The 21,429-nt window shown below is 35.0% G+C and overlaps 1 protein-coding gene across 1 annotated transcript in view; it reads right to left on the bottom strand.

The window, feature by feature from the left end:
• The window catches only part of Ercc8 (excision repair cross-complementation group 8), a 43,697-nt gene that overhangs the window by 8,794 nt on the left and 13,474 nt on the right, over positions 1–21,429 (bottom strand). Inside the window, exons 4-9 of the mRNA XM_013025273.1 lie at positions 15,140–15,263; positions 9,454–9,535; positions 7,136–7,204; positions 5,921–5,987; positions 3,226–3,326; positions 2,360–2,484 (exon numbers count right to left, since the gene is read on the bottom strand). Coding sequence (XP_012880727.1) covers positions 2,360–2,484; positions 3,226–3,326; positions 5,921–5,987; positions 7,136–7,204; positions 9,454–9,535; positions 15,140–15,263 — 568 coding nt within the window. The remainder of the gene's footprint in view (positions 1–2,359; positions 2,485–3,225; positions 3,327–5,920; positions 5,988–7,135; positions 7,205–9,453; positions 9,536–15,139; positions 15,264–21,429) is intronic.

Below are 21,429 nucleotides of genomic sequence, written 5' to 3'. Positions count from 1 at the left end.
ATGTACGTATACAAGTAAGAGATATTGAGGCCCAAATGGATGCTACATTTGGCTTACCTTCAGGTTCACTAATAATAGAAACAAGCAGATACTTTGGTTCACTGCATGCAGTAGTAATATAAATGCGTTCACCATTGTATTTGTAGTCAGTAGACTTCTTTTTTCTTTTTTGTTGGTCATGTGGCCTGAACTCTGGGCCTGGGTGCTGTCCCTCAGCTCTTCAGCTCAAGGCTAGCACTCTAGCACTTGAACCACAGAGCCACTTCTGACTTTTTCTGCTTATGTGGTGCTGAAGAATCGAACCCAGGACCTCATGCATGCAAGGCAAGCACTCTACCACTGAGCCACCTTCCTAGCCCTAGACTTGGATTTTGAACTCAGTTTTTAGGCCCTTTATGAATTGTGCTTACTTAGCTTTCAAGTTAAATTATTTTGCAAAAATTAAGTGAAATAATACATATGAATATATATCTGGAATATAAATGGAATCAGTTAAGCCCCTAGATTTAGGGGCTCTTACCTCCTAGTCTAACAAAGTATAACATTCTCTCATTTGCACTTGTTAATGCTATATATACTACAATTTCTAGAATATGTAGGGGCAGGTGGAGAAAAAAAATAAACATCACTAAATGCCTTTATCTAACAATTCTCCATTCCCTCTGGAAAATTATAAATTGATAGACTTGTGATGGCCTTATCCCACTTTATCAGAAAACCTACCTACAAAAAATCCATGTTCTTTCTACTATATCATATATCTTCCCAAATTCAAACTGGAATGTGCTAAAGGTAATGTGAGCATGGAAGCAACTTACTCACTTTGGTCTTTTGGCCTTAAGGAATTCCTCTTCCAATTCACCCTGCTATCTATCTATCTGTCTCTCTTATATCTTATCCATCTACTGATTCATTCAATCATTTATTCATTCATCTAGACAGGCTCCTGCTATGAAACCAAGGTTAGCTTCAAACTCACAATCCTCCTATCTTAGCATCTATACTGAGATTACAAGTGTGTACCCTATGCTAGATTCTCTCTCTGTGGTATGTGGTACCAAGTATTGAATGCAGGATCCTCCTGCTTGTTAGGGGAAGTATTGTGCCACTTAAGCTATGCCCCCAGCCCTGTTGTTTTTGAGAGTCTTCCTAACTTTACCTAGGCTAGCCTTGAACTTGAGATTCTGCTGCCTCCACTTTTCTAGTAGCTAACTATTCTTGAATTCTTCCTGCAATTTAGTGTCATTTTGGTCTTTATCAAACCACCTGTGGGCTAAAAAATTATCAACAGCTCTTCAATGCCCATATGAGAATGAAGTTCAAAGAGATTATGCAAGGGCGAGACCTACCAGCTATGAAGTACTAATTCTATGTTTCACACTATGCTACATGCTTACCATAAAAAACAGTATGTGGTGAGTGGCCATGTTTTAAACTATTATGAAGGTATTGAAGAACAAGTTACTTTTTATGATGTTTCAAAGGATGGAATTTAAGGTAGGTAAGCTTTCGAAAGATTTTGAGGAAGATATTGTAGACTTAGAACAGGATAATTCTATGTCTTACATGATTCCTCATTTACTGAATGTAAACATTTGTTACTAGATAGGGTGCCACTCATTTCTGAAATTCTAGCTACTCAGAAGGCTGAGACCTAGAGGAACGCAGTTCAAAGCCAGGCTAATCTGAAAAGTTTGCAAGAATCCATCTTCAGAAAATGCCAGGCTGGGTGTGTGGCAAGGCTCATACTTGGTAGAGACTAAAAAGCACATAAAAATAAAACTCTATTTTAACTGTCACACAAGTGACAGCCTGCAATTCTAGCCACTTCTGAGGCTAAAATCTGGAGGATTGTGCTTAAAAACCACTTTTGGGCAAAAAAGTCAGGAAGATTCAATTTCCAATTAATTACTGGACTGGCTCAAAACCCTGAGTTCAAGTCCTTGTACATATACAATAAGATTCTAGTACTTATCTCATTATTAAATAAAACAATACATATCTTGGTATTATAATATTTAGGATTATTTAAATATCACTTATAGTATAAAATTTCATTATTTTTAACCTTTATCTGTGTTGGTAGTTTTCAGTAATTTACTTTTCCAGTATATCGGAGCAACATAGTACACTCCCAACAGAGCAGTTGCCAGTATGTTTCTCCTCAAGTAGAGGGAATATAGAAGAAGGTGAGGTACAGGTAGGTTATCTTGCTTTCATAGTTCATATATAGTATTTAAAAAAACCAGCTATGATTCAGAAGCAAGACAAAAACTTAAATTTATAGAAAAATATAAAGTATGTGCCACAGATCCATTTTGTTAATTTATGTGTAAAAAGGTACATAGTAATCTCTTACTAGTGTGTTTTCTCCACTGGAACTATTCCAGAGCCTCATTCGATCATCTGTACCAACAGTGAGAAGGTGAAGTCCATCACTTGTAAAACATAAGCCATTAACTTTCCCATTATGAGCAGTATTTGCTGCAATGAAAAATAGAACTCACTTTATTTTTTCCTGTGTTCAGAACATATTTAATGCTTAACAACATATTTAGACATACTAAAATATAACATTAGGAATTACTAAAATATAGGTTATGTTTAAAATTAACCAATCTTCAGCTGATTTACACATGATAAGCTATATAAATCAGAAACAACAGGGAAAATATGAAAGCTAAAGGAAAATAATCTTGCCAGCACATTTTTTCAGGAAATTACACTGTCAAATGTAAATAAATGTATAATTTAACACTTAAACTTCAAATACTTCTCATTCTTCTTACAGGGTCTCACTGTACACATTGGCTGTAGCTCAGTTAACATGCTTGTCTAGCATATGAAAAGTCCAGAGTTTGACTGCTAGTTTCCCACCCATATACCATCCAAACACACACACACACACACACACAAACAAACACACACACGTATGTATGTATTCTGTATATAAAATAGTATTATATAGTAAATTCTGTAAAGCAAGTTACTACAGAAAAGTTGCTCTATTTAAAATTTGGAGGCAAAAATCTCACAAACCATCACCATGGTTTATAACTTGGAAAAAGATTACCCTAAATTAGGTTTAAAAAGTTGTTTCTTTAAAAAAAAATCATAAAGTTTGTACTTAGCCAATGTTAATTATTCATTGTTTAGCTTCAATGAAAATACTTCAATATAAAAAGATAGTATTCTCATATTCCTGAATTACTGTAGTCCTCATACCTGATTCGACAGCTTGTGATTTTTTACCATTATACTGATCAAGAGTAATCAAACATCCTGATGCTCTCCTCACATCCCATAATTTTACTCTACTGTCAGCACTGTGAAAAATAAATATAACATTGACGTAAGTAGCCAGAACAGTGAACTGTACACTCCAAGCATTATGACACACAGAGGTTTCATTTTATTAGCACCAATGTTTTTGTATATTACATTGTTGTACTATTGCCTTTTCAGTAAATATTCCTCACTCAACAGTCACATAAAGAGGTGAAAAAATACCAAAAAGGTGAACTTTCTTTTTTAGATCACAAGGACCAAATTCTGCTGTTTTTTATATTGGTTTAATTATGCAAACATCTTTCCCCACAAGGTACTAGCAAGTCTGTTACTGTATGTTTTCTATTATTCAAATACTGTCTAGCCAAACAAATTTCACTTCATTTAAGAATCTATTTGGTATGAATTAGGAGGTTTTTTAAAAACTTCTTATTAAAAATTGAGAGTAAGGTGCATAATGAGAACAATTTATTTTCATTTGGTTTCTTACACTCAAATCAATCTTTGCCAGATATAACTATATTTAATTTTCCTGACATTCAACAATAATTTTGAAAACTATTAACAGAAGCTTCGTTGGAGATTAAGTTACAATAGAGAAGTTAGTATAATACCTTAAAAAAATCCAGATACAGATCTTTACCAAACTAACATGAATTGTTTCACAGAAAGCTTCATCAAAATGTTTCCATTGAAAGAGGCTGGGGTTAAGCCCAAGTGCATGCATGATTGGCATACAGGAGCTCAATCCCCAGAAGCACTACCCCTACAAAAGAATAATGTGGTTATATAAGTATCATGTGTGTGTGTGTGTGTGTGTGTGTGTGTGTGTGCGTGCGCGCGCGCGTGCACACACACACGTGATGGTCCTTGAGCTAGTGCTGTACCATTTGAGCCACAGTGCCACTTCCAGCTTTTTTGAGTAGTTTATTGGAGATAAGAGTCTCAAGGACTTTCCTGCCCAGGCTGGCTTCCAGCCTCAATCCTCAGATCTCAGCCTCCTGAGTAGTATGAGCCACTCACATCCCACTCATAGGTTCTTTTTGAATTTTCTTTTTTTTTTTTTTTGGTCCAAGACTGGGACTTGAACTCTATATCTGATGCTTTATTCATTGGCTAGCACTCTATTACATGGTCCTCACCTCTAATCTTGAATTTTCTTACGTTGACACATATACCTACTTCTGACCCTTCCTATAAATGTTTTTAATGTTTTTTTTTAATTTAAATTTAGGGTTTGAATTCAGGCCACCTGTTCTCACTCTGGGCCTTTTCTACTCACAGTTGGTACTCTACCATTTGGGCCTCATCTCCACTTTCATCTTTTGGCTGGCTAATTGGAGATAAATTTGAATTTTTCTGTCTCTCCTGGTTGCCATCTGTGAACCTGAGATCTCAGCCTCCTGAGAAGTTAGGATTATAGGTGGAAGCTAACAGTACCTGACTCTCTTCTCTAATTTGTTTTGATGATTTTTTTCCCCCTTATACATGGGACTTAAACAACTTTCATATGATGAGGTACTTTCCTTTAAACATTGAAAACTGTCTACTCTGTCATTTGATGTTTTGATTTCTGTAGCTTTGAATATAGGTAGCTTACAACTTCAGCAGGGCACAACTGCCCTGAAATCTGACATTTTCCTAATCAGATCTATCTTCTATTTAGATCTTTACCATCTTCCTTCAGACTTCTATCTTTATTCCCATATTTCACATTTTTGAAAGATAACATCAAGTCCTACTTCAGTAATAAATAATAGAAGCAATTAGGTTTGTATTTCTTGAATATGTCTTTAAAGCTACAAACAGCTGTATTCACTTCTACTCACCCTCCAGTTTCTTTCTTGTGTCAAATGTAGTGTCTCCCCTATGTCTGGACCCTGCTCTTAAGTCTTTCCTGTTGACTCAAGGTCCTGAAGCACTTATTCTCTCTATTTCTTATCTTCACATGTTTCTCTCTAGTAGTACTTCCCTCATAGCACATAAATATATATAACACTCTTCCCTCCAACACACAGCCCACACATCTGCAATCTTTTGAATCTAGGTAAGGGCTCTTGCTTTTATTTCTACATTATACTTCACAAAGATACTCTAGTAAAAGTATTTTTAAAATGTCCTGTTAGTACTGTTTCTCTTCTTGAGGCTGTTAGCTTATTGAATTCTTATACTATGTCCCTAATATGACTGGCACATGGTAGAGAGCCATTATATATTAATAAATTGAATCAATGACTAGATATTTTATATCAGAGTCAAAATAATTCTGGCTTAACAAAATGAATAAACTCTGCTTTAATACATATTCTACTTTCACATGCAAAAATGACATAACAATTTTTGTCTTGTTGTTACTTTACTAGTAGTTCCAATTGATTTGCACCACTACATATATTCTCCATTTTTTCCCTCGGCTCTAAACAATGAAAACCTTCAAGATGGATAGTTATGATACAGAGAAAGATTGGTATTATGAATTAAAATTTCTAAATAACTCATTTCTCAATGGCTAATTAACAATAAAATATACTAAAATATATTCTCAAATTATGTATATTACATACATGAAGCCTTTTAGAAGTACTTATTACTTACTAATACTAGCACCAAAACCAAATCAATTGCACTTTACCTTGCAGTTGCCAAGATATAGTCATAACGTGGTGACCAGGAAACTGCTAATATTTCTTGTCTGTGACCTGAAAATACAACTGTATGAAAAGTCTTACAAAATACTTAAACTAAAGTGTCAAAAATTTTTCCTGATTTGAAATAAACCAAAACTAGTAAGAGGGGTAAGTACAGCCAACATTTAAAATTTTTTTCTAATATTCAGTGTTTAATACTAATGTAAGGTCTGTGGAGGCATTTGTAACATGTGGGATTTTAATATAAAAAGACTGGCTTTGTCTTTGACTCACTTGCTCGAGCAAGTGAGTCTCTTTATATAAAAAGTACAGTTGTTAATCCATATAAATGAAATACAATGACTTACCTTTACAATAAAACCTACTGTAATAAAAAATAAATGAAGGAATAAATCTATTTTCTAATTTCTAGGGTCGAAACAGAAAACTTGACTAAAAAGTATTTGTATAATTTTTTTTAGAAAACACAGATGACTTTAACATTTTAATTCATTTATACAATTCAATTATTCAAGTCTGACATTTTTATCTGCCTAGCTTATTGTCAATAGTCACAATGATATTTTAAAAATGATACTTGTCTCACCAGATTTTCTTAGCATACTTATGTGTTTCCCAGAAATGAATACAAATTAGACAATCTGATTTAACACTGATTTACTGACTTATTACTAACAAATACTGATTTAAAAGGCAAAATCATTTAAATGAATATATCTTTTCAAATAGTTTTAACATTAATCTCAAATACAGATAAAAATATTCGAATAGAGAAAAAATGCCCTTAAATATTAAGAACAGTGTTTACTCACTGGTCAGAAAAAAATGCTTATGACACAATTTAATATGATTCACTGGTAATTTTTTTTAATATAGATAAGAGTTAACGTAAAACCCTTTGTATAGTAATTGATGCTAATAAAAAATTGTAAAAAAGAACACAAAATTCTGAGATAGACCTTCTGCTTTTCATAACCTCTGAACTTCTTCTGTGACTGGTGTTCAAGTGAATGTCTCCTCTGTAGTTCAGTTTTATAAGAATAATGCACAGAAGGATCTTTATTTCACTGTTGACTTTAAAATACTAGTCCCAAATACATCAGTCATGTCACAAAGAATACATTGTTACTACTTTTTTTTAATTGAACAGTTTACTGTTCAATGAAAGTGGTAGTTGTTTCAAATTAAAAAAAAAATACCCTGTAGAATGTGAGAACAGGATCCAGATTTTAAGTCACAAAGTTGTACTTTCGGTCCTCTAGTACCAACTGTAAAGACAAAAAAAAAATGATTTTAACACAATTTTGTTATACATCATCTTCAAAATGAGACAACATACTAGCATTAGAAATTATATTTCCACTGCATCCACACAGAAATAAAATGACAAAATTTTGTAAAGGCGATGTAGAGGGGTTACAATTATAAACAGCAGGTATTGAGTACATTTCTTTTTGAACAGTATCACCCCCCACTCCTTCATTTTCTCTCCCATTTTTTCCTTCCCTCTGCCCAAATTGTATAGTTTATTTTCAACATAGTATATAATGAGTATCACTGCTGAATGAGTTTACCCTTTGTCCTACCATTTCTGTGCTTTCCCTTACTTACATACAAGACAAAGGTACAGAAATTAAAAAATGATAACAAAAAGGTAAAAACAAAACAAAATCACACAAAGTAAAATAAAAAAACCTCTTGTTTCCTTCTCTTGGAGTTCATTTTGGTCAGCATCATTTTATATCATCATACACACATGGCTATTGAGCCCTGGTGATCCTCTCCTAAGAATATCCTCCTATGGTCTCAACCTATGGGAATAATGCACAATGCCTCTCTGTACTACTTTTGCAAATTCTTGCAAATCTATAATTATTTTAAAATACTACTTTCTGCTAAAGTACTGCATATAAATACAGTTGGAAGTATTTTCCTAGTTTAACTATTATAGATCTGAAATATATTTGGCATTTGATGCCAAATATATTCTTTAAAAAATACCAAATAAATTCTTTGTTGGTACTGAGAATCAAAATCCATGGTGTTGTAGTTGCTAAGCGAGCACATCCTAGTTCTACATATGAATATTTTTTGTAGGATTTGATGTAAATGGTTGTTAAATATCAACACATATTTAATTTCAATATATATCTAATTTTAAATTACATTTGGTATAAAATACTAAATATATTTCAGATCTTTAATATTTAAACTAAGAAAATGTTTTCAACTGTATTTATATGTAGTACTTTAGTAGAAAGTAGGGTATTATACTTTATTTTAAAAGTATAGTTTTGAAAGAAATTGCAAAGGTAGTAAGTACAGAGAGAAGTGTGTACCATTCTCATGAGATATCCCAATAATCGTAGTGGGTAACTAATGTGTACTATCAAAACAAGGAAATTTATATTGCAAATTTAAATGTATATTTAGTTACTTAGTTATTTTTTCACATTAAGTCACTATTTTTAACAGTAATACAGGCAATAATACACTTTCAATTGCTAATGATAGTCATGGAAAATGGGGACATATACTGAATGAATGGATCTCCATGATGAGTTAGAGCTCGGTTTTTCTTTAGAGAAGAAGCAGCGAATGATATCCAGGTATGAGGAGACTCCTAGAATGCTACAGAAATCATGGAGGACATAGTATCTAATACTAGAAAAGTTATTTCCCTACATATGAAATTTCTTTTTTTAATTTTTACCTTTTCTTTTTTGTTGCTGAGGATAAAACCCATGGTTTTGTAGTTGCTAAGCAATCACTTTATTTTTGAACTATATCCTAGTTCTACATATCAATTTTTTTTTGCTGTAGGATTTTACATAAATGGCTGTTAAATTTTAATCATAATCCTAAAGACAAAAGAGTAATTTTTTAACTGTAACTCTTCTGTACATTACCTTTACAAGAAAAATTTTAAAATAAAAAAGAATTTTTTTTTTCATTTTGTTTTACTGGAATAGTTGCCAAATTTTGTTCATGTACAATGCTTGGAACTTTCATGGTTTAAAACTCCTAAGGGACCAAAAATAACTCTTAAAATAAGAAAAAAAAAATCTTTGAATTCTAGCCCTAAGCCCAGTTCTGTTGAGCTGAATATAAATAGAAGCATATATATATATATATATATATAAATTTTTTTTTTTTTGGTCAGTCATGAGATTTGAACTCTGTATCTGGACACCACTATTCCTGTGCTCTTCAGCTCAAGGCTAGCTCTCTACCACTTGAGTCACAGGGCCACTTCTGGTTTTCTGGTGGTTAATTGGAGATAAGAGGCTCACAGATTTTCCTGCCCACGTGGCTTTGAACAGTGATCCTCAGATCTCAGCCTCTTGAGTAGCTAGGATTACAGGCATGAGCCACTGGTGCCTGGCTGGAGCATATAATTTTTAAAGTAAGGGAACTGTGATCTTTATTTCGGTTAAAACATATTAAAGGTAACTAGATAGAAAATAAAGATAAAACTTTCCATATGTTAAAAGACAAAAAACACTTTTATACATACCTGCTACTAAACAGTGCTTGGTGGCAATTGGAGACATATGATGACTATAAACAGTTTCTTCAAATGTAAACACATCCGCAGTCTGGTAATTAAGACAGGTTAAAAATTTTAATAATAAAACTATCTTTTGTCCCACTTATTGCAATTTTTTTCTTTATTGAGATTAAGTAATTACATAAGTTTCACAAACTTCACGGCATTGTGGGATAGTGATACTTAGCTATAGTCACAAACACATTTTAACCTTCACAAGGTGCATTGTCATTATTATGGTCTATAAAGCTTATGAACTCTACAAACGTTGACACTACAATTACTTTGTCCAAATTGGGTGATATATACATTTCTTTCCTTCTTTCTCTCTTATTCCCTCCTTCCCATCATTGCCCTTGAGTTGCTTAGTTCACTTTCATCAATGTCCAGTGCAGCTGATGGGCCTCTCTGTTGTATTTTTCACCTGTTTCCTTCTGATTCTGTAACCTCTTCCTAGCTTCCCTCAGATGTGCACATGTATATAACATATGTGAGGTCAAGAACGTGGAATCATCTAAAAAGGATGACTTTTTGCAATTATTAAATTGACAGCTAGCAGTTTATTTAGCTAACTTAATACGAATTTGAAAAATTAAGAAAGAAAAAAACTGATCTTGCTCATCATCTTCCCTTCCATTCTACTCTGGAAGACTGTAGCATCCAGATGGATGATCTAGCCAACAAGCTGCCTTTCAATTCCCTGTAACTTCAATAACCACAGTCATGACTAGAATGGTTCCTCCTTTCAAATTATGTATTTCAGTTATCTATGACCACAATAGCTACTATTTTGGCTTTCCCTAACTACTCACCCTTAAGGTATCTTAACCCCTCCCAACCCCAATCCCTATCAACTCTTCTTCTTCTTTTTTTTTTTTTTTTGGCCAGTCCAGGGCATTGAACTCAGGTCCAGGGCACTGACCCTGAGCTTCTTTTGCTCAAGGCTAGCATTCTACCACTTAGGCCACAGTGCTACCGGCTTAATTGAACCCCGGGCTTCATGCATGTTTGGCAAGCACTTTACCACTAAGCCATATTCCCAGCCCTCCTTTTCACTTATTTTCCTCTCCAGCTTGCATTCTAAAGTCTAACATACCAAATGTTAGTCATCTCAATTTCTTTGTGGTTTCCTTTCCAGTTTTTCAAGGATTGGCAAACTTTTTCAGCAAAGTCACATAGTAAACATTTTAGAATTTGAGAATCGGATACACTTCATTGCCACAGCAATGCCAAAGTAGCCATAAATAGCTAAAAAGCATGCGTATATTTAAAAAATTTATTTACAAAATAATGCTGTGAGTCAGACAAATCTAGACTAAAAGCCTAGATCTGGCCAGTTTGGGCCAAAATCTTCCCAGTTGACAAACTGGTGTCAGTGGAAAACATCATTGAAATTGGACTTTCAATAACAATCATCAGTCCCACTAACAGGATTTTACCCAATTACTCCCCTGCAATATTCGCCAACTATTTCGAACTTTCTTATGCCTCACAAACATCTCAATAGGCAATTAGATCTTTTAGTTAATCAGAATTTCAAAGTGTTATAAAAAATCTACAAACATAATTTCCTTTTTCCTTCTTTACTCCTACTATCAAGGAAAAATGATGGAACCCATTATCAAAAATTAATCTGGGAGCTGGGAAGGTGGCTCAGTGGTAGAGCGCTTGCCTTGCATGCCTCAGCACCACATAAGCAAAAAGAAAAAAAGCTGGAAGTGGCACTATGGCTCAAGTGGTAGAGTGCTAGCCTTGAGTTGAAGAGCTGAGGGACAGCCCCCAGGCCCAGAGTTCAGGCCCCACAACCAGACCCCTCCACCTCCCCGCCCCCCACAAAAAAAAAAGTTAATCTGGCCTCTAGTGCCCTGATCCCTTTTAGCAGCAACGAAAGTTTCAGTTAACAAATTATTTCCTGGGTATCAGGAGATAAATCTGGGCAGCACTCCATACTCAGTCTCTATTGTGAAATAAACCTTTCATCCAATAGTACCCTTAATCTTTTTTCCCATTCTCACTACCTTTAATTCCTTATTTTTCTCAAATCATTGCAATCTGATTTTTATTTTCACTATTCTTAGTCATTACTTTTCTAGTATCACTGGTAACCTTTATCTTATTCTACCTATTCATTTGACTACCTTATCTATTTTTTTTTTTTTTTTTTGTCGGTCGTGGGGCCTGAACTCTGGGCCTGGGTGCTGTCCCTCAGCTCTTCAGCTCAAGGCCAGCGCTCTACCACTTGAGCCACAGTGCCACTTCGGGTTTTCTAGTGGTTTATTGGAGATAAGAGTCTCAGGGACTTTCCTGCCCCAGCTGGCTTTGAACCACAACCCTCAGATTTCAGCCTCCTGAGTAGCTAGGATTACAGGCGTGAGCCACCAGCGCCTGGCTACATCCTCTTTTTTCTTCTTTTTTATTGGTCCAGTCGTGGGGCCTGAACTCTGGGCCTGGGCGCTGTCCCTCAGCTCTTCAGCTCAAGGCTAGCGCTCTACCACTTGAGCTACAGCGCCACTTCCGGCTTTTTTCTTTTTGCTTACATGGTACTGAGGACTGAACCAAGGGCCTCATGCATGCAAAGCAAGCGCTCTACCACTGAGCCACCTTCCCAGCCCATCGCCTCATTTTTAAAGCAATCTCCTTCACTGGTTTCATACACTATATGGCCCCGATTTTCCTCTTCCTCTATGGTTACTCTTTCTCATTGTCTTTTGTACTTTCTTTCTCTGTCCTATGAACTTTGGTCTTCCTTATGGTTTTACTCTACAGAGACTCTGATTGCCACCTGCATGGTAGTGACGAATCTGAGTTTTTAATGTAGACTTCTTTTCTTGATTCCAGATATTTATAGTTCAATTCCAGGATAATTCCTAGACTATTTCCCATTATATTTCTTTACTCTATTAAACTTAACAAATTGAACCCATAAACTTCCCTTTCTTTACTTTTGTAGATAACAATATAATGGACACAGTTCCCAAGTTAAACAACCTGAAGGTCATTCTTGATTTTTTTTTAAATACTAGGATATAAATAACATACAATACAGTACATCTACTGAAAATTGCACGAGTACTTCAATGGGTTTTAGTATATTAATGAGGTTATAAATATCAGTTATAAATTTTAGAACATTTTCATCATTCCAAAGGATTCCCTTTATCAATCATCAGTCACTCCTCAAGTCTTTCTTATCCCTGCTCTAGGCAACATGTGAATTGACTTTTTTTACCTTATAAATTTATTTTTAATGCGTTTTTATTGTAAAAATACTGTACTGAGGGGTTACAGTTACATGAGCAAGGTAATGAGTACATTTCCTATCAAGCATTGTTACCTCCTCCTTTGTTTTTCCCCACCATCCCTTCCCTCCCACCTCCACAACTACACCTGCCCCCCACCTAAATTGTAACTTTTTGTTTATTTGTATGTTCCTCCTCCATGGTATAACCCCTGTTTTCACTGTATTCAATGCTGGTGCCCTACATCTATTTTGGGGAGGGGAAGGGAAAAAACAAAATGCTTAAATAGGGATACAGGCTGACCCATTGTAACAATGAGATGCCCAAGACACTATGTTAAAAAACGAACTTTACAATAAATTTATTTTTTGAACATTTTATGTAGATGAAATTATGTAATATGTGGCTTTTGTAGTCTTCATTTAGGATAGTTTCAAGGTTTTTCCATATTGATACATGTGTTATTATCTTGTTTCCTGAATTGTATTCTATTCTAGATATACCACATTTTGTTGAACCATTCAGTGGATCGCTATTCTAATTGCTTCTATTATGAACAATATACCTTTGTAAACAACTTTTTGTGTGGCCACATAGTTTCATTTCCTCATAAGTAAAGCTGCTTGAGCATATGCTAGCTCTATATTTAACACAGTGAGGAAACATTTTCCCAGTTATACCATGTTACTTGTCCACTAGCAATATATAAGGTTCCAATTTAAATCCATCCTCACTAATAGCTATTGTTATCTTTTGGATTAAAAACATATTAGTATCATCTTTTTGATTCACATTTCTGATGTCTATTCTTAATTTTTCACTCTTGTTAACAGCTAATTAATTTCCAGCTCCTGTTAATAAATAAGCTCTCATAAATAACCACTCCCATCTGTTTATTTCACATAGGGATGTGACCTACTCTTCCTTGCCTAGATGAAAATAAAGCCTTTATTAAAAATAGTCTACAATAATAAATGATATGCTATTTTCTAATATAACGAGGCCAAAAAATCTCTGGTTTGTTAGAATACTGTACTTACACTGTACTACTTATTAATTCAGATTAGAATGATATCTATAGTTCATATTGTTAATATATATTAATATCTGGTTAGCTGTTTAGATTATTACTTATCCTTAACATATTTATAGCTGTACACAGTAGTTATACCTGACATTTGATTTAGTGGTATACAAAACACAGCCCATTTCTTGGGGAGAAAATAACAAGCTTGATAACACAGATAGGCATGAAAATGATAGCAAAATAATCTGCTCAAATGAGAAGACAGAAAAACAATGCCATAAAGTTAAAATACAAAGTTGATTAATATGGACTCCAGAAGCTGAAGTCACCTATTACATGACAGAATTGGAGGGAATTCAGCATCAGTTAGTCTGAAACTTTAATTTTATAGCTACAGATACCTTTGCTATTAAATGATCTTACTAAAAGCAATATATCTAGTAAGTAACAAAATGTGACTAGAACTGTGATATCTAAATTTTTGTCCAATGTAATTGCAAAAAGAGATGTGAACTTAACAGAATGGAAAAAGTTGAATAGAGAAAGGGACCAGCGGTGTGTAATACAATATGATCAAATTATAGTTAGTAGGCAAAGGATACCAATGTAGATATAGCAAATTGTGTTGAAAAGGGTAGAAGCTCCAGTTGAAGGAACTGAGGGAAAGCTTTACAGAATTTTGAGTTCCAGGCAGAGTGTAGACAATGGGAACCACAAGAGGCTTTGAGTAGAGATATGATGCAACTGATTTATAGTAAGATTAGTACTGGGGCAGAACTCACAGCAGAAAATGTAAAAAAATGGAAGAAAAAGAAGTCAGAATTTTTAGTGGTGAAGACTTACCAAGACTTGAGGAGGAATTATGTTCAGGTTGGAACATATTAAATTTGAAGGGATAGCCCTATATTTATGGACAGAGATTGTATGGCTAGGTAGAGACAGAATTCACTACATACTCAAATTTGACCAATTAACCACTGTCTATCTTTATTACATTATGATATAAATAACTTGCCTTTCCTTTAGGTTTTTAGATCAACAGAGGATAAAACCAACTTTCTTTTGATAACAGCTATCAAATGTGTATGTCCTGTAAGCTAGGCATTATGCTAATTTATTCATTTAAGCAAAACTGTTCTACAAAATATGATCATTACTCTCACAGATAATAAAAGGGAAACACAGATGTCTGGATATTTGTTCAGTGTCATACACCTAGTCACCAGACCTAGGTTATAAATCCAAGCAGTCTGATTCTCTACAACCAATAGTCTTCTTTTACTTCTAGCAAGTAGGATACTTTAGCAAATCATAATATTAAAATAGTTTAGGATTCAATTTTTTTTCATCCTACAGAACAATTTTGGAAAGAATATAATATACTTACTTGTAGTGTATTTGTATCCCATACTTTCAGAGTTTTATCAAATGAGCTTGAAGTGAACATGCCCGTGTCATGAGGATACCACTGAACAGTCTCCACACTGTATTTGTGGACATCAGGATGGTTTCTACAAAAGAGCAACCAAAATTTGGAGATAACTAGCTTAAGTTTCAAAATAGAGGTATATTAAGAACAAGCAGCAGTTTCAAGTAAGATAGGTCCCATGATTTCCCTTATTTGCAATAACTAATATATATCTGAAACAAGCAGAAAAGGTCAGATAAGATGATGTTAAGTGAAATGAACCCCAAGATAAGGACACAAATGGTGTTTTCTTTCTTGCTATTGCTTCTAATGTATTTATAAGGTTCCACATGATTTGTTTTTGTTGCTTTGTATGTCCCTCCCCCATGGTATAAACCCTGTTTTCACTGTATTTGATGTCGGTATAATTTGGGGAGGGGAAGGGAAAAAACAAGTTGTTTAAATAGGGATACAGGTGGACCCATTGCAACAATGAGATGTACAAGATGCATTGTTGAAAAATGAACTTTACAATTTAGGCTGGGGGCTGGGCAGGATGTAGTTGTGGAGATGGGAGGGAAGGGATGGTAGGGGAAAAACAGAGGAGGAGGTAACAATGCTTGATAAGAAATGTACTATTACCTTGCTCATGTGATTGTAACCCCTCTGTACAGTATTTTCACAATAAAAAATTTAATTTTAAAAAAAAGAGAAGAATGAAGTGGGGAAAAAAATGAATGAAATGGTTTTCCAAAACCCAGGAAAGAAAGTAAGCCACTAATTTGAGTCATATCACAAATAAAATAAATGGAAATATAAAGAACACCTTGTTACTTTATCAGTAACATGGGGAGTTCATATTTAATAAATTAAGTTATTAAGTATGGATTTCATACTGTAACTATGGTAAAAGCAATGGTTGAGGAGTATGGCAGAGTTTCTGTATTCTAGGATTTCCTAAATGTAACAAGATATAATCCAAATACTTCTGTAAAAAGGATTAAAATTGCCTATCTCAGACCAGGTAGTGTATAAGACTCTTAGTTCCAATACACTTCCAGAAAACCAGAAGTGGCACTGTGGCTCAAGAGGTAGCGAGCTTGCCTTGAGCTGAAGAGCTGAGGGACAGGGCCCAGGCCCAGAGTTCAAGCCCCATGACCGACCAAAAAAAAAAGGAACTGACTTCAATATGTTTCCAACAGTCAACTTCCACAGAGTTTTGCAGTGATATTTTTTTCTAAATACATCTTTAATGCAGTGACTTCCAACTTCATTTATATTTTAAATTTTAAAATAGGACAAACTATTGTAGCATTTTCTTACCATATGCATGATCTGTTATTATCAGTCACATTAATAAGGACTTTGGAGAGAAAAGAAACCTCTCAATGCCTAAGAATAAATTAAGTATACCCACAATAAATATCAGAAAGCTAAACCATGTTTACCTTACTGTTTTACTGGAATTATTTTTTAAATTGGATTGCAAATACTTTTGTGAAAATGCTGCTTTAATTCACATTGTAAATATGCCAACTATATACCCATTTTCAAAATTTAAAATCCATACTTTTAAAGAATTTAGACACAAGAACAGAGTTATAGTAAAACAAATAGCAACATTCTAAGCTTTTACTTATATATCAAAAAATAGATTGCAGACCCTCCTCTTGAAAGCAATTTCTTAACAATCCTCTGTCAATGCAAAGGTCCATACGACTAGCTGATTATATGTTAAGTGGTAAGAAAGAAACGACCATTATGAAAACACTACCACACAGTCACAAAACAGTTTATGAGAAAAATAATAAGATAATTTAATCTTAAAAATAATTCTCCTGGGCTAGGAATGTGGTTTAGTGGTAAAATGCTTGCCTAGCATGCCTGAAGCCCTGGGTTAGATTACTCAGTACCATGTAAACAGAAAAAGCCAGAAATGGCACTGTGGCTCAATGGTAGAGTACTAGCATTGAGCAAAAGAAGCTCAGGGACAGTGCTCAGTCCTGAGTTCAAGGCCTAAGACTGGCAAAAGAAAAAGGGCTGGGAAGGTGGCTCAGTGGTAGAGTTCTTACCTTGCATGTATGAGGCCCTGAGTTCAAGTCTTCAGCACCACATAAGCAGAAAAAGCTGGAAGTGGTGCTATGGCTCAAGTGGTAAAGTACTAGCCTTGAGCTGAAGAGCTGAGGGGCAGTGCCCAGACTCAGAGCTCAAGCTCCATGACCTCCAAAAAAAAGGAAAAAAAAAAAGAAAAAAAATTCTCCTTAGACTAATTAGCTAGGAAAGAATAGCAAGAGAAATTGACATATATTTATAAGTTCAGCATCTTTAAGAAGAGAGATAAGAGGGTATGTGTGTGTGTGCGAGGGCTTGTCCACGCGTGCACACGCTTGTGTGCGTGCGTGTGCGCATTTGTGTGTGTGTGTGTGTGTGTGTGTGTATTTGGTGAAGGGACTGCTTTCACATTTAATATATTTAGCTCTTAATCTTTTCCCCAATGATACCTGATGAAAATCTAATTTGTCTTTATGATTAGCTGAAAGACTCATAAATGATTCTTATACTTAGTAATATTAAAAGTAGTAGTTACTGACATATGTTCTGTAGATAAACAATTGTTTGTAAAGGTAAAACATAATTGTATATCTTTTAAATAAATTCTTTCAAGACAGAATGCCAGTGGTTCATGTCCTAGTTACTCAGGAGAGTACCTATTTGAAGCCAGCACAGGCAGAAAAGTCCAAGACTTACATCTCCAATTAACCACCAAAAAAGTTGGACATGGAGCTGTGGCTCAAGTGATAGGGCACTAGTCTTGAGCAAAATGGCTCAGAGACAGTACCCAGGCCCTGAATTCAAGCCCCAGGACCAGTGCGAGCATGCGCGCACATGCGCACATACGCGCACGCACGCATATACACACACACACACACACACACACACACACATACACACTCTCTCTCTCTCACAAAGGCATGGGCAAGACATCAAAAGCACCCACCATTTTGACTCCATGACTGAGAAAAATCAGGTAAGAAAGTAAAATTGTTTAGAGAGAGAGAAGACAAAGAGTTACAAAAGAGGAAGACTGTAGAATAACATGGAAAAACAGAGGCAACAGAGAAAAGATTCAATCACAAGGCAACCAGACACAGACTGACAATTCTAGCTGCTGCATATGCCTACATCTTTTCCAAGCTTTAACCTCAGTTCAGGGATTTGGTGAGACAGAAACTACTGCACTGTGGGAGGCTAGCTACTGGGAATGCAGGCATACTAGTGCTCCCCTTGTCCAAAGAAAGCCATCTTAAATGAGGGCCTATTGTTTGAGACTGAACTACTCTGAGGACTTGAAAACAAGAAACAAGATGCATAGGGGATCTTAGGCCAACCTGTGAGTGTCTGGATGAGAGCTGGTCTCTCATATGATGCCATCTTGTAAAGGTGAAGCACCAGGGAGATACAGAGGAAACCAAGTGACAGACCTGTTACTGACATAGTATTTGGCCTTCCTGGCTAAGACCTGAATTAATTAGGGATAATTAATCACAATAAATACCAAAATTCAGAAGAGCATTAGAGAATTCTTTGAAAACTTTTATTTTAATAAACTGAAAAAATAACAGGAAGAATTAATTTCTAGATTTTTATAATCTACCAACAGGATACAATCTGCTTACAAAAATCTTGAACACACATAGACTGAAGCAGTTATAGACACCCAACAAAAAAATGTCCAAGGTGAAACATTCATTGATGAGCTATACCAGACTTTTAATGCTTCTGAAACTATTTCACAAGATAGAAAAGGAAGAAATGTTAACAAACTCATTTTATGAAGCTAGTATTACCTTACCAAAACCAGATAAGGATATGATCAAATAATAACAACAGATGCTAGAGGGGATGTGGCCAAAAGGGAACCCTATTGCATTGTTGGCAGGAGTGTAAACTTGTTCAACCACTTTGGAAAGCAGTATGGAGGTTCCTCAGAAGATTACACATAGAGTTCCCCTATGATCCAGCAATCCCACTTTTGCACATTTACCCAAACAAGTACAAATAAGGCCATACTAAAGCTACCAGCACAACTATGTTTATTGCAGCCTTATTCACTATAGCTAAGATATGGAACCAATACAAATGCCTTTCAATAGATGAATGGATCAAGAAAATGTGATGTACGTACACACACACACACACACACACACACACACATACACACACACACACAATGGAATTCTATGCCTCCATCAGAAAGAATGACAGTGCCCCATTTGTTAGGAAATGAGACTTGGAAAAAATTATTTTAAGCCAGATCCAAAGAAACATAGATCCCATGGTTTCCCTTATTTGAAGTAACTAGTATGTGTCTAGGACAAGCAGAAAAGGTCAAAAGCTATGTATATATGACCATATAAGATGATGCTAAGTGAACTGAACCCCAAGATAGGAGCACAAGAGGTTTTATCTTTGTTGCTGTTGTTTTTAATGTATTTATAATATACTATGTGATTTTTCTTTTGTTTTCTTTTTATGTTTTTTCTCCATGGTATAACCATTTTCACTGTATTTGATGTTGGTGCCTTGCATCTTATATATACATTTTTCTAATTTGGGGAGGGGAAGGGAAATAACAAAATGCTGAAATAAGGATACAGGTCAACCCAATGTAACAATAAGAAGATGAACAAGACACTATGTTGAAAATGAACTTTACAACTTCTGGGGGGTGGGGTGGGGAAGGAGGAGTTTGGGAGGGGGGAAGGAAGGGATGGTAGGGGAAAAACAAAGGAGGGGGTAACAATTCTCAATAGGAAATGTACTCACTACCTTATTCATGTAACTGTAACCTCTCTGTACAGTATCTTTACAATAAAAAATATATATTAAGAAAAAGTATAGTCCAATTTCCTTGATAACATTCATAAAAAATTCTCAATAAAATCCTTGAAAACCAAATTCCACAACACATTAAAATGATCATACTCTTTTTTATTTTTAATTGTGAAAATACCATACAGAGGGGTTACAATTACATGGACAAGATAGTGAGAACATTTCTTATCAAGCATTGTTGCCTTTTCCCATCCCTTCCCTTCTCCACTCCCACCTCCTCCCCCCTTCATACCCCCCTCCCCCCCATCAAAGTTGTAATAAGATGATCATATTCTATGATCAAGTTAGTTTCCACCCCAAGGATTAAAAAAATTACTCAATATATACAACTCAATAAGTGTAATACAGTACATAAATAAAATAATGGTGATTATCTCGGTAAATGCAGGATAAGCCTTTGACAAAATCTATTCATGATAAATACTCTGAATTAGTTAAGCAAAGGAACATAATCAATATAATAAAGGCTACAATGAACCTAAGACCACTATCATATTAAATATGGAAAAACAAACTATTTTCTCTAAAGTGAGAATGTCATGCTTACTCACTCTCTGAAGTCAATCTCCCTTCTTTCTTTCTATTTGTGTGTGTGTGTGGTACTGGAGTTTGGATTCAAGATTTTCTTATTGTTAGACAGGGGCTATACCAGTTTAGCCATGCTCTCAAATCCTTTTTACTCTGGTTGGGATAGGGTCTTGCTTTTTATCTTTGCCAGCTGGACCATGATTATCCTATGTACACTTTCTGCTGGTATAGATAGGTGGTATCACAGAGTATGCTTTTTTGCTTGAGACAGGGTCTTGTGAACCTTTTGCCCATCTGACACAAGTACCTGGGATCTACTCATACTCAATATAAAAATACATGAATTATTAGCTAAAGCAATAAGGTAAAATAAAGAAATATAGGGGTAAACAAGAAAAGGCCATCAAAAAACTCTTTAGATCTGATTTAAAAAACAAACAACTTTTGACAAAATAAGAGGCACAAAGTCAACATATAAAAGTCAATAGCTTTGTTGGGCACTATTAGCTCACACTTATAATCCTAGCTTCTCCGGAGGAAGAGATCTGAGGATCACAATTCAAAGTTAGCAGGGGCAGAAAAGTCTGCAAGACTCTTGTCTCCAATTAACCACAATAAAGCCAGAAGTAGAGCTATGGCTCAAATGGTAGAGTGCTAGCCTTAAGCAAAAAGGCTCAGGGACAGTGTTCAAACCCTGAGTTCAAGCCTCAGGACTGGCACAAAACAAAAATACAACAGCAGCTTTTCTGTACACCATCAATGATTAGGCTAAGAAAAAAAAATCAGGAAAACAATATCCCATTCATAACAGCCTAAAAAAATTAAGTACATAGGAATAAACCTAA

Source organism: Dipodomys ordii, unplaced genomic scaffold (genome assembly GCF_000151885.1).
Source record: "Dipodomys ordii isolate 6190 unplaced genomic scaffold, Dord_2.0 Scaffold83, whole genome shotgun sequence".
Taxonomy (NCBI): domain Eukaryota; kingdom Metazoa; phylum Chordata; class Mammalia; order Rodentia; family Heteromyidae; genus Dipodomys; species Dipodomys ordii.
The sequence above is the reverse complement of the archived record's forward strand: the minus strand, read 5'-3'. Positions and strand labels throughout refer to the sequence as shown.